At 43.8% G+C, this 13,186-nt stretch overlaps 1 protein-coding gene across 36 annotated transcripts in view; it reads right to left on the minus strand.

Moving 5' to 3' along the window:
- ZNF711 (zinc finger protein 711) overlaps positions 1 to 13,186 on the minus strand; it is a 41,261-nt gene that overhangs the window by 26,844 nt on the left and 1,231 nt on the right. For 34 of the 36 annotated variants that reach the window (XM_067004873.1, XM_067004864.1, XM_067004859.1 and 31 more), the window contains exons 1-4: positions 8,445 to 8,591; positions 5,104 to 5,244; positions 4,084 to 4,188; positions 2,018 to 2,548 (exon numbers count right to left, since the gene is read on the minus strand). In XM_067004873.1, the coding sequence (XP_066860974.1) occupies positions 2,018 to 2,548; positions 4,084 to 4,162 (610 nt within the window). In that variant the 5' untranslated portion in view covers positions 4,163 to 4,188; positions 5,104 to 5,244; positions 8,445 to 8,591. Of the gene's footprint in view, positions 1 to 2,017; positions 2,549 to 4,083; positions 4,189 to 5,103; positions 5,245 to 8,444; positions 8,592 to 13,186 lie in introns of those variants that run through there. The other 2 variants (XM_067004871.1, XM_067004846.1) reach the window with 2 other exon arrangements.

Below are 13,186 nucleotides of genomic sequence, written 5' to 3' on the forward strand. Positions count from 1 at the left end.
CTGTGGGTCTGAATATCGCAAACCTGAAAAACAAAAAAGGGTATGCTTTAAGCTACAAGCGTGCTAACCCCTCTCGGGCTATATGGGATACACTGTTTATAATTTTCACATCTCAGTAGGAGACGGGTGGGTACATGAGCATACCATATGTGTTTATTTTGTATTAATTTGCTTTTTACAAGTACCTTTTCAACGGGTATTCCAGAGATTTAAAAAAGAGGATTATGCATAGCCTGTGGCACGTCTTATGTGTGCATCAAAACCAAGATTTTTCAGTCCACACGCTTTGTTGGGTTAAGCTGGCCCACCCAGCACAACACAGCCTCAAAACTTAACAGAGGCAAGAGACTGCCTTCATGTATACCTAAAAACGGTTACTTTAGAACAGAATTCCAGACCAATAATGTAGCTTCCAACTGTGTTTACTCAAACATGTATCATGGTTATAAGTACACACAGATGTGATTTGCTTAAAACTGGGTCTCAAACTGGCTTTGAAACGTTGCAGAAGTCATCACCAGGCTTGAGAACACCTGCCAACATTAGGTATGGACCGGGCGCAGCTGAGCCCACAGGTAACCGTTACTGAAGGCTACCACGCTCTGGTCTAAGCACAGTGATCATAATCATCAAATCACACATCTATCTAAGAAGGAATTCCAAAGATGACTTTACTTACAATTACAAAGGTGCAGTTGGATATACCGCAGTTACAGAATACAACTCATCGTAAGTACTCTGTCAGAAAGGAGGAATGTTTTCAGTGAAACAACTGACTGTAAAAGTGGCGTTCCTTTATTTACAAACACACGGGTTTTTCTGTTGTATGTCTAATTTGGTTTAGACTGAGTTTTTTTTGCTTCTTTTTCCAAAGAACTTTGTAACTTCCATGGCTGATACATGACAATATTGTAATGATAGAATGATTAAAAAAATCATTGCTGTCCACCCTGTACTGAATGGAAAATAAATACTAAAAATATGTTGTGTGGAAGTGCTATGAAGAGCGCTATATTCCATGTACGAAATACTGAAATCATTATAATCACTGATCAGTCACACCTTGAATTTTTTAATAAATGGTGCTTACTGTGAAGAGACTGACACTTCAACACACTTGGCACTTTTGTTTTTTTTTAAGACATATTGGTTCTGACTAAATAAAATCTGTTTTGACCTACTCACATTTCAGTAGCTAACTTGGAGAAGTCAAAAATTTAAAATAAACGATCATACATTTCATCAAATTTGTGTGCACAACAACAAAAACCGTTATCTTAGGAGTACAGTTTAACCACTCAAGAAACATCATATACCTAAGGTATAATTTTGCTAATGCTTGCGGTAGCTCTTGCTCAACAAATAGCGTATGACCATACTGCTTTCTCACCAACTTTGTACAGGGTCTGAATGCTATGTGGAAACTGAACCAGGCAGCCACTTTGCGTTTTTGGAAAGCTGATCAGTTAATGCACACAACCCCCTAACGTCAAGGTCAGTCCACAACAGCGTAACGTAAGATAACATGACTACTATAATTTTCAATTCAGCTAACAAAAATACTTTGTTGACAAATAAGAGAAAAAAAATGAGTATGGTATCTTTAAAAGGCCTTTTCCTTTGCTGTATTCTACCGATTAAACCCAATATGTAATTTTTACGTGAACCTCCATAATATAGTAATATGACTCTGTATTTTAAAAAAAGTTGCATACTCGAAGTATATGGAATATTTAACTTGGAAATGTTGTTTTTCTTAATTTTCAGGAATATCTGGTTTCAGAAGCAGCATACATACTCAACAGCATGAAAGTCATTATTTTTCGTGCTGTATCAGTGATAATGGATTTTTCATTACACAAACCCAAATCCAGACAAGAATTAACTACGAAATTAAATATGTTTTGGGAGTTCCAGTACAGAGTGGATCAAGAGTCCAGTTATAGTAATTTCTCCCCGCTAGACCACTTCTACTTTAGATAACCTCCTATTCATTATCTACCTTTGTTTAACTTACAAGATATCATTAAGTAGTCTTCAGATGTGCTCTTGCCATCATCATCATCTTCCGTTTTTATAGTCACCGTGGAGCCAGGAACAGTACCAGCTGCTTGAATGACTGCCTCAGAATCTGAGTTCGTTACAAGGACTTCCTCCGAAACCATTGTAGGCGAGTTGGCTCCTGACACAGAGTCTTGCACCACGTGCTCCAAGTGTCCATCAGGACCCGTAACAAGATCAGCCACAAACACCTGATCAGGAACTCTAACAGTTTCTGTTATTAGATCAGAAGTCAAAACATGATCGCTGGTATCTAAAGCTTCTTCGATAGCAACATCAGTTTCCAAAACAGAATCGGGAACAATTACACCTTCTGTTACAACATCAGTTTCAGTGATGATGTCAGGTCCTTGGACAACTTCAGCTGCTAAGCCATGATCCAGGGTTATTCCATCATCAGTAACAACATCAGACACCAGGACAGCTTCGGGGACTGACACAACGATATGGTCTCCATCAATATGAGCAGTGCCGGCCATTCCAGCCACTACAAAACAATTATCAATGAGGAGAAATGTTAGGATTATTGCATTAGCAGAGTTTATCTGAGGAACGGAATAATTGTATAGATAAGGTAAACACAGATGTGCAAAACTGCTGCTACTTGTCAGCAACCCGCATTTGACATTTCACCAGAAAAAGACTATTCAAAGTAGTCTGTATTCTTTAAGAAAAACAAAACCCAACTCTTCTTTAAGGCATCTTGAAGAGTTTGCCAAATTCAGGCTTTACAATGCTGATATGTTAAAAACTGTTGATCAGTTTGCAATTTCCTTTTTTTTTTTTTTATTCCAGTAAGAAAATATTTGATTACGGTAGCAATTTAAGCACTCATAAACGTTTTGTTGTTACTGGAAGTGTGGTAACAATCCATTAACTGCTGTTACAACAAAAGGACTCTGATCCTTTACACTGGATGGGCCTTGATAAAAATACTCTGTTGTATGCCATATTTATAGTACAATTTACAACACTGTGCCACGTTGCAAGGAATAGCTAGAAGCAGAAACCAGTTTTTCATCAACAGACTTGACTGGTCAGTCCTACTTGCAACGTACTTTTCTATACATAAAAAGGGACCACAGAATGACAGCAGATTTAATCTTAATGGATAAAACATCCAAGAACATGGTTCTTATCACAATGAAAAAAAATACTAAAATTATTCAACATTGTACAGCAAAAGCAATTATTTCAGCATGCTCTAAAAGACAATAATTCGTGTCAGAGCAAAGACAAGCTCAGTGTTTGAGGTCTTCTCCTGCCACAGTGCAAGAAAAGGAGACCCACAAACGAAGAGAGTGGAGACTTCTTGCTGTCCTTTCTCTAAACCTTCAAAATTATTCTGGTTATTTACCATTGTCATCATAAGAAACAGCTAATTAAAAAAAATAATTTCCAGATAAGTTTTGTTACAACAGTGCAGCCCCTGGACTGATGTTCTTGAGTGAAGACTTCTAAGTACACATAGAACGTGAAGCTTTAGTTAAATTTGTAAATTGTTTCCTACGTATCAAGTTATCTGTTGCCACACAAAGACATTATTTCCCACCTTATTTACATCTCCTAAACTGGAGACAGAGATCAAGGCAACTGCACAAAAGCTCAGACGTAAATACCTGTACTGGCACACAGGAGATGTAGCGGCCAGTCAGTGTTACCTCAAGCAGAGGCACACACACCACAAAGCCACTGAACTCCCTGTAACATCTCCTGTCTCAGCTTGAGTGCTTTGGGCCACAGATGACTTTTTTTTTTTTTTTGAAGTTACTTCAATTTTGTGGAATAGGTGACCATTTCAAGATCAGCAACCGAAGTCTATCAGCAACCAAAGTATACAAAGCCTTAGTATACATCACTTATATATATATATCTCATCATTTGAAATTTCTCCAAAAAGCCATGCAAATACCGCTGTTTTATTTGTCAACTTAACATCTTGAAATAGTTTACAAACATAAAGCAAAACCCTAAAAGCAGTCTTGATTTTATTCATTAACGTTTAATAGATAAAATGTTTACCAAAGTCCTGCATAATCATAGTGTGAGGCATTTTGGATTCTTGCGCTTGCAGCCCAAGACTTCCACCACCTGGATCCATATTCAGCTAAATTCATTCACAAATACCTGCAAAAACAAAATCCAAATTTGTGTTAAACACAGCACTATTTCGTTGACCAGCTTTACTGGACTCACGTGTCACACTGACAGCCACAGAAAAACATTTATCCACAAGTTCAAGAAAAAAGCATGCAGTACTTCGTACAATTCACTTTGCTTTCTTCTCATGGTTTTATATTTTTTGACCTACTCTCCTGCAAATATTGCCATATATAACCTGTGCATACCCTTTCAACTCATTATCTATTATGGCTCTCAATCCTAGATGCATAGAGTACACTGCATTGAGGAAAGCACAGAACTGTAACAATTTTTCAGATTCATGCACAACTTTGTATCTATCAGCTATTTCAAAACAAATGTTCAATGTGTAAATTTCATTGTTGTTTAATCATAGATAAGTTCTGAAGAACTGCACGGTGCCCTGGATTTCTGAAGTGCTGAAGGTGATTTTCAGGAGCTCTGTATGAACTCCTCTGTATCATTAAAAAAAGTCTGACAAAAAGACCTAGCAGAAAATTTCACTGGCACTCAGATTTGCACGCACAGCTCAGTTACCCACGGTAGCAGGCAGCAGCTAAGCGTAAGAAAGACCAACTTATTTCAACGTCCCCACTGCCTGAAACTTCCAGAAAACTGGCAGTGCTTAACGGACGGCTGTGCTGACGCCTCCACTCACCACCCCAGTGCTAGCGGCCTACTATCCATGCTGGTTGACGTTTTATTTCAAAACTGTTGGGTTATTCTGGAAGTCTGATCTTCCAACGCTGTCCCTTCTGTGCCACCTCACTTCTGCTGCCAGGACAAACCCTGTCTCACACAGCTATCTGCAGTATCCCTCTAATAGGAAACTGACCCTTTAAAGCTTTTGATAGAGAAAGCTTGGAGAAAAAAAAAGTGTGGAAAACAATCCATGCTTACTGCAAACAATCCATGCTTACTGCATCTTCATTGTCAAGGAAGGAACTTGAAATCCTCAAGTGAAGGAAGCAGCAAGCAGTCTGCACCGATGGCAGTTTCAGGCACAAGTCACTGTTCCACCCCGAGGAGGTTCCAACTAAACTGAGGATACAAAAGAAACAGAACTTGCATCACCTCTTGTCACCATCACCCTTGCAACACTTTCTCCCTGTAAATGTCACTGAGATTTCACATTGTTTTAAAATTTTAGCTTCAAGATCAAATTCGTTCACCAGTGTAATAATAAAGCAACTTCAGAACCTTAACGCAACACTCTAACACCAGCTAACCAATGGTTAATTTAACTCTGCAATTTCAGAATTAATGCAGTGCTCTACAATTTCCGATCACAGCCTTTATCCTTATATAATCCTTTTCTAAACATAAGCTACCATGAAAAACTATCTTAAATTATATCAGTCTCAGACTACAGGAAGAATGCGCTAGGGTTTTCTTCCTTTTTAACAAGCTATTTAATTTATTTTCAGATGATATAATTAGATACTCAAATATAAGTATACTATATACTGCGCTATGTAGAAAATGCAGTACAAAGTAAGACTACTGTTTTAATTACAATTAAAATTTCTGCTAGGAAAGGGAACCATCGCCAAGAAGACTATTTTCTCAGTAACTAACAAGACTATGAAAATTCCCAAAGACGGCACCTTTTGGGCACGTACTGCGAGTGTCTCCTATTTTCCCTAACAAGAGAGAAGAATGACGACGCACTAGCAACAAACATGCTGAAGGTGTGCTCTGGTCGATGCAAGCGGTATCCAGCCACTATTAAGTGCACTCTTATAAACCCTCAGTGCAGGCAAAGGACAAAATAGCATCAACTATTAAATCAGAGTTTTGTTTTTTTATATCTAATTTGGGATCTTAAGAAGAACGCAACGACAGCAGGCAACCAACCCCTTTGTTGCTCATGCTGGAACAATTAACGACAGAGAAGGTCTGCAATTCCGCTGCAATTGGTTATTTTTCCTCATAAAGTTCAGCAGTGCAGATGATTTAATCTCACACACTACATATACATGCAAATTTCATTCTTATTAGCAGCAAAAAAAAGGTAGCAGTGATTAACTGTGCTTTCTTCTGTGGTACACTGTTATACACCCACACAATTACAGATGTGTTCCAAACAAAGCTTTTGAAAAGGGACATTGAGAAATGCGCTGGAAAGCCACAAGTCTGTACACTCTCATAATCCTCTTCCACCGAACTATTAAGACCTCAAGTTATTGCTCTTGACCCCTCTCATCTATGCATTTAAAGGAAAACGCCGTGAAAATGCTTTATTAGCATTAGCCAATAACATAATTTCACATTAGAATATTTTGCTAACATTTTCATTAATTATAGCACGCTTTCTTGCGACAAAATGGAGTATATTACCATCAGATTCCAAAATAAAAAGAATGAAAACCTAATCTGAGACTCCTAGAGCAGTGTCTTGAGCCTAAATTGTTAAAATGTGTATGGATTTGATATTGGTTTGCTTTTTTGAAGGCTACAGTTACCTTTCTAACTAGCTTAGGGAGAAGGTTGATTTCAACCTGCGGAAATATTTCAGTTCTTTCTACCAAGCTCTTCTTCAGACTGGACTCAGTTGAGACCAGGCAATAAATTGTACAATGAAAAAGAGAATATACGACCTCTCTGTCTAGAGGCAGGAACACCATGTAAACAGTATTTTATAAATCAAAGATAATGCTTGGCAGTTTGGGACGACCACACTTAACTCCTAACACTCAACTGAAAAAGTGGTAAAGGCCCAGGCCATTAGAAACATTGCTCTGTGTATATACATTGATTTACTGTGAGTTTACTCTTCCCATAACAACATAAAATATGCATTAACATTTTAGGTTTTTTTGCTTGCTTTCAGCAAGCACCCCCAAACTGACAGCGAAGTATTTTAAGGTGTGGAAAAAAAGGAAGGCCTCAGCAATTCTACACTTCCCAGGGAAAAAAGGGTGGCTCCCCTGTACCCAGAGGCACAATGATGCTCCCATCAATATGATGGCTTCCAGGCACTGCTGTCGTATTTGAAATAAATCTGAAATTTTATAGTGTGCAAGACATTTCTACAAAACACCAGTTGTAACTTAATAAATCCACATACAAAGTATGTATTTAATACATCTTGGTATGTCCTGAACAGAGGGGTCCCGCAAATGAGAAGTACCTCCACAGTTTCAATAAACAATTACTGCCCAAATGCTCAGGTGAGACATTGTCCTGTGAAGTAGATTTGTGTGGTCAGCCCTTGGGTACTCATACGAAACAGTGAAATTCTTCTAAGCAATACGTAGGTCTTATTTACATACAATAAAGCAAACCACAACAGCATACTTAGCCCGGAGATGCAGGCATTTTTAGGCTGTATATGACATTTTGACTAAACTGAAAGGACCACTCTCAGATACAGAAGTGTTCCACCGTAACGTGACAAACTCGTACGCAGTGCAGAAACTCGGAGCAGCTGTTTTATCTCCTACAACTCGAGTTCAACAAGAACAGCAGAGAACTGTCCTCCCTTGAAGACATTTCACTCATGGGTTGCGGTTTTCCCCAATTTTTTAGCCCAGCGACCCATGGGAACGCCACGCGACGCGCCCCGCTCCGGCAGGAACCGCAGAGAGGGCCCGGTTCCCAACACAAGGCGGAGGGAACGGCAGCCCCGCGCCGTCCCCGGTCCGCGGCGGCGTTCGGCGGGCAGCCCCCGCGGGGCCGGGGCTCGGAGCCCCGCCGAGGGACAAAGACCGGGAGCGGCCGCGGGGCTGCGCGCTGCGGGGCGGCCACCCGCGGGGCCGTGCCGGGGCTGCGCGCTGCGGGGCGGCCGCGGCGGAGGGCGGGGAGAGGCGGCCGCGGGGTGGGGCGCGGCGCGGGGACAAAGGGGCCGCGGGGCCGCCCGCCGCAGGGCCCCGCCGGAGCGCTGCGGGCCCCCGCCCCGCCGCCGCCGCTCCTCCCTCCCTCGCCCGGCGGCTCCGAGAGGCGGGGGAGGCCCCGTCCCGCCGGCCCGGGCAGCCGCGGCCCTCCTTCCCTCCCCGCCTCCCTCCCCGGCCGACATTTTGTTTTCCGCCATTTTCTGGCCGCCCGCGGAGGCCCCTCGGCCGCGGGGCCCGCCGGCGCCGCCCGCCCCCGCCCGCCCTGCGCGGCACCAGCCGAGGCCGGGCGGCCCGCTGAGGGGCGGCGGCGGCGGCCGGGCCCGGCTGCGGCGCCGCCGCTGCCGGGCCCCGGGCGCGGCCTGCGGCGGGGCCTCCCCGCTTCCGTCGTCCCCCGGCCCCGCTCACCTGTGCGGGCGTCGCCTCGCCGCGGGACCGGCGCTGGGGGCCTCCGGGCCGGGCCGGGCCGGGCCGGGCGGCGGCGGGGCGCGAGCGCGCGCGGCCTGCTCCCCTCCCCCCGCCGCCCGCCCGCCCGCCCGCTCGCCGCCGGCCTCGCCGCGGCCGCCGCACGTCACTGCGCGCCGCTGCGGGCCCCGCGCGCCGAGCAGGCGCACCCGCCGCGCCGAGGCCGCTGCCCTCACGCTGCCCGCGCCGCCGAGCGCGCCTGTGCGCGGCGGGGGGAGCGGGGAGGGGGGCAACGGCCCCGCGGGCGGGGCGGGGAGGGGGGGCGCGGGGCGGCCCCCGCGGCCCTCGGCGGCCCCCCACGGCCTGCACGCACCCGTCCCGAGCGGCCCGCGCCGGCCCCGCGCCTCGGCGAGGGGGGGGGGGGACCGGCCCCTGCTGCGGGACGGGGGCGGCGGGGAAATACCCCCCCCGCCCCGGCCTCGTTCCGCGGGGACAACCGGGCGGGCGTGGGCACCGCCGTACCGCGGCTGGCGGGGCGGCCCGGGGCTCCCCGCCCGGGTGCTCCGGCAGGGCCCTGGCTCAGGGCGCGCTTGGGAAGGCCCGGCCAAAAGAAGGCGCTTCCAAAATGCCAAGCAGCGGGCTCCCCGCGAGGCCCAGCCGTGCTCCTGCCCCTGCTCCCAGTTGTGTCCGAGGGCACCGACCGCAGCACGGCTGCACAACGCCCCACAAGGGCACGGGGATGCCCCAGCGCACTGCTGCGGCCTCGCTGCCCTCAGCCACAGCAAACAAAGGTAGCCCAAGGCAGCGCTCAGGGCCTTTACTTCATTCTCGCACAGTACTAAGACGTTAAAGGCACGTTTTTGTTTTGTACAGTATTTAAAATCCTTCTGGCCAGTACCACTGCCACCAAAAATACTCTTAACAAAAGAAAACCCTGACAATACATTGAAAGAAACTGGTGGCAGCTTTTCTCATTGCTTTGGGTGTGTCTGCGTCAATACCATCACCTCCACCGCTACCCCTGTAGTGCTCAGTTGGTAGGCCCAGGCAGTACTCAAGCGGTAGGTCCAGCAAAGAAGAAAAAATATTGTTCTAGGGCGTTAATATTGATCCCTACCAAAGTGCAGGTCCTAAGTATTTACCGTTTACAGCTCTCTATTAACAATTAAATTGATGAAATCTACTAATGATTGATATAGTCATTACCTACACACATAATGTATATGCTAAACCCTCATACTTCATCTCTTAATCAAGTATTCAAAAAAGAATAAAAAGTTAAGAAATCGGATTTTCGATACAACGTAATGTAATCCCGTCTCTCCAAACCTTACACCCTGTAACTACAAAGTACGTGCTGCACTGACTCAGAACCACTGGGAAACGTTTTCTCCCCACAACCACATTGTGGAGATCTGCACCAACATGAATGATGCGGTGTCAACTCCTGTGTAGCTATTCTTAGTTTTTTTGACTTAATTCACTCACTTTGCAAGCAGATGAAGCAAAACTAAACATTTTCAGAATACCCATGGGATCACACTAGCATGAATGTATCTCAGTAACAACAGTAGTAAAATTATTCACCACCTAAAAATGGCTAATTTACACTTACAGGTGTAAACATATAAAACCTTGGACTTCTGGAGAAGCTTATCAGGTCTACTCTCTGCTATAACCAATGGGTTGTACACGTTAATTCTTCTAAACCTGCGCAAAGCTAGGACTATTCCAGCACACACACAACTCTCGTTCAGAAACTGACTTGTTATAAATTGGTGCATAAACTTTGTTGAATTGTTCTGTGTACTGCATGATCGAATTTCAAACACCGTTAGGGATACAAAAACAACTTTTCTCGTCACCTGGCTGAAATATAGATAACTCACAGAAATGAACCTTCGTTTTATAAAGTTTTGCCTTTACAGTTACATTTCAAATTAATTTTGTTCACGGACAGTGGGATTCAGCTACCTAAATGTCTAACAGGATGTCTGAAATGGATACGGCAGATACAACGAAGGAACCTTCAGAAGGTCCCGCCTCTTCTATAACAGCAGCACGACACCAGATTCAGTGCTGCTGAGCATCAAAAATGGTACAACTCACCCACGTTTAGACACCTCAATCATGCAAGTAAATTTCATTTTGCACTATATTAACTATCCTTTGCAGTTACATAGAGTTATATATATATATATAATTTTTTTTTTCTTCTGGAAATCTCACAGAATTCTTATTCATGGACTTTCACTTAAGTATTCAGCTTGAAGACTTCTCCTGTGTTTCACACACCCCGCTTCCTCCCCCCCACATTTTCTTTCTTTTAAGACACAAGCAGCAGAGTAATGGAGTAAAGCTGCTGGCCATAACATTCCACACACCAAACACAGTAATTAAGAATTATTGTAGATCTTATAGATGCTCTAGTAAAAGGTAGACATTCTGATGAGAAAATTATTTCAAACTGATCAACACAATTAGGAACGAGGGGAAAAATGAATGGGTATTTGCAAGACTGAATTCTTGTGGAAGTGAGTGAATCTTAAAAGGTGATTCAATCAGAAGAGCAGAAAAAGAGAGATAATTATCTTTCTTCAACAAAATCCCATCTGTGCTGTATTCTCTCTTCTGGAATAATATCAAGGGAAATCTCAAAAGTAGAATGAGCATAAAGTAGCAACAACAAGGCTACTGCCAACAGTGTGACACAGCACACAACATCAGACCCAACATGTGAATGTGCAGAGCAAGGTAGCAATTACAAAGAAAAGCAATCCAAAGCAGTGGTCAGAAGTACAGAATGAAACAAACCACAACAAAACCAACACCACCACACCAAACCCAACCCAACCCGAGGTACCAGGACTGCAGGTATCCAAATAACAAAAGTCACTGCACTGAATCAGAAAGAATGCGCAAAGGCCAACTCACCACATCATACATCCATTTAAAATATTTATACCTGACAGGGAAGTAGCACGTCATAACCATGACAACTAGCAGAAAGACCAGAATTGCTCCTTGCCCTTCAGCTCAAACACACAGGTTTTAAGGAATTGCAGAGCTTCTCTGCTCTCCAGGTAAGAGACAAACATCCAAAGCATAATGCTTTACAGATGACATAACCAAAAAGGTATTCCTTAAAATTGTCATTGTTACTGTTAGTGACACCAGAGTATTTCAAGCAGTTTCTTCACACTTTTCTTTCACATACCACCGCCTGACGTTAAGATTGATGATCTGATCACAAGTGGTTAAGTGTATCAGGAGAAGTGCCTGTCCCCTTGGCTGATGTCCTGCAACTCTTGATCTGCCTGAGAGTAATGAGCAGAGAAGTCTGCGCAGGAAAGCTTCGTTTTCTGTGAAACTTTATTCTCAAGTAGCACAAGTGCCTACCTTCCAGATCTCTCTTGCCAGCACCAAGTACATGTGACAGGACTGCCTAATCTCTCTACCCTACTCCTTTTCAAAGGAGGGGTGGGATATCAAACTAGACACTCTTACATTAAATTCTACAGTCACTTACAGCTTGGTGAATGGAGCTAGAGGTCAATAACAATGAGTTCTTTAAATTACGGCACTACTGGAGGCTAAGAAGTGATGAAAAGAATTCATTCATGCAAAAAAATCAGACACATTGAGACCTGATTTCTGGGGCTATAATAAACTGATAGCCTAAGATCTAAACAGATGTGTTAGCACCACAATTTCTGTTATGATTCAGAAGATAACAGAGAACTATTTTCACTTATTTCTGATAGAAACTGAAGAGGAACTGGGTGACGGTAGGATACTTTCACTGAACATGCCTACCGAAAGAAGTGGGTGAGACCAGTAAAAGCAATGGCATTCTTCCATGTTTCACCCTTTGGTGAGACAAGATGCTGCTTCAAAGTGGCTGTACAGATGTTACTAGTATGAATATTTTTTTTTCTGTGCTTTAATCAGCAACAAAATTGTTAATGCTGATGTGTAAATGCATTGTTCAAGGCTGTGTGCAACCCCAGAGGACACCGTAATGCAGGTTTACAAGCAGTTCACATTCAGAAAATCTCTGGTTTCTTTTCAATGAATTTTGGTGCGTGCATTTTCAGCTCACCATGAAAAATGACCCTATAATTACGTGATTTAACAGCTGGCAAATCTGCCCTCAATACATTTTAGGTCCAGACTTAAATGCCTACCAGTTTCTTGCAGTAGCAAAAGCAACATTGGTGAAACTTACCCACTTCAGATAGCTGTTACACTGGAGAAGAAACAGAAACTTAAAAAAAGTAAAATAATAAAAAAAGCAGTTGTGACTGGAGATTTAAAGAATACCAGCCAAGATGGCAGCTACCTTACAGAGCCAAGAAAAACTGTCAGCTTTGGAGACACCCCTCCTTTTTTTTTTCCCCAGTAGGAAGCTGTACCTACTCACTAAATTCTTGCAAGGAACAAAAAGCAAAATGATAGAGAAGCCAGAAACCTATTCAGACTCCACAACCATACTTGCATAGGAAAGCCAATACAGTCTGGGCAATTGCTGGGAGTTGTGGAGAGCATGGAAAGTGCCAGGGTGCAGTTAAGCCACGAAGCTGCCTGCAGGGAGGGAATTCTCATTTATAAATATGAAATGCCAGTATCTGCACGTTTCTGAACACCTTAAGATTCTGGTTTTGTCTTACAGTTTCACATATCAACTAACATTAAGAATCATTAATTATAATATGATCGAGACTTTTTGGAAAATGGGAAAAATA

Source organism: Anser cygnoides, chromosome 13, assembly GCF_040182565.1.
Source record: "Anser cygnoides isolate HZ-2024a breed goose chromosome 13, Taihu_goose_T2T_genome, whole genome shotgun sequence".
NCBI classification, from domain to species: domain Eukaryota; kingdom Metazoa; phylum Chordata; class Aves; order Anseriformes; family Anatidae; genus Anser; species Anser cygnoides.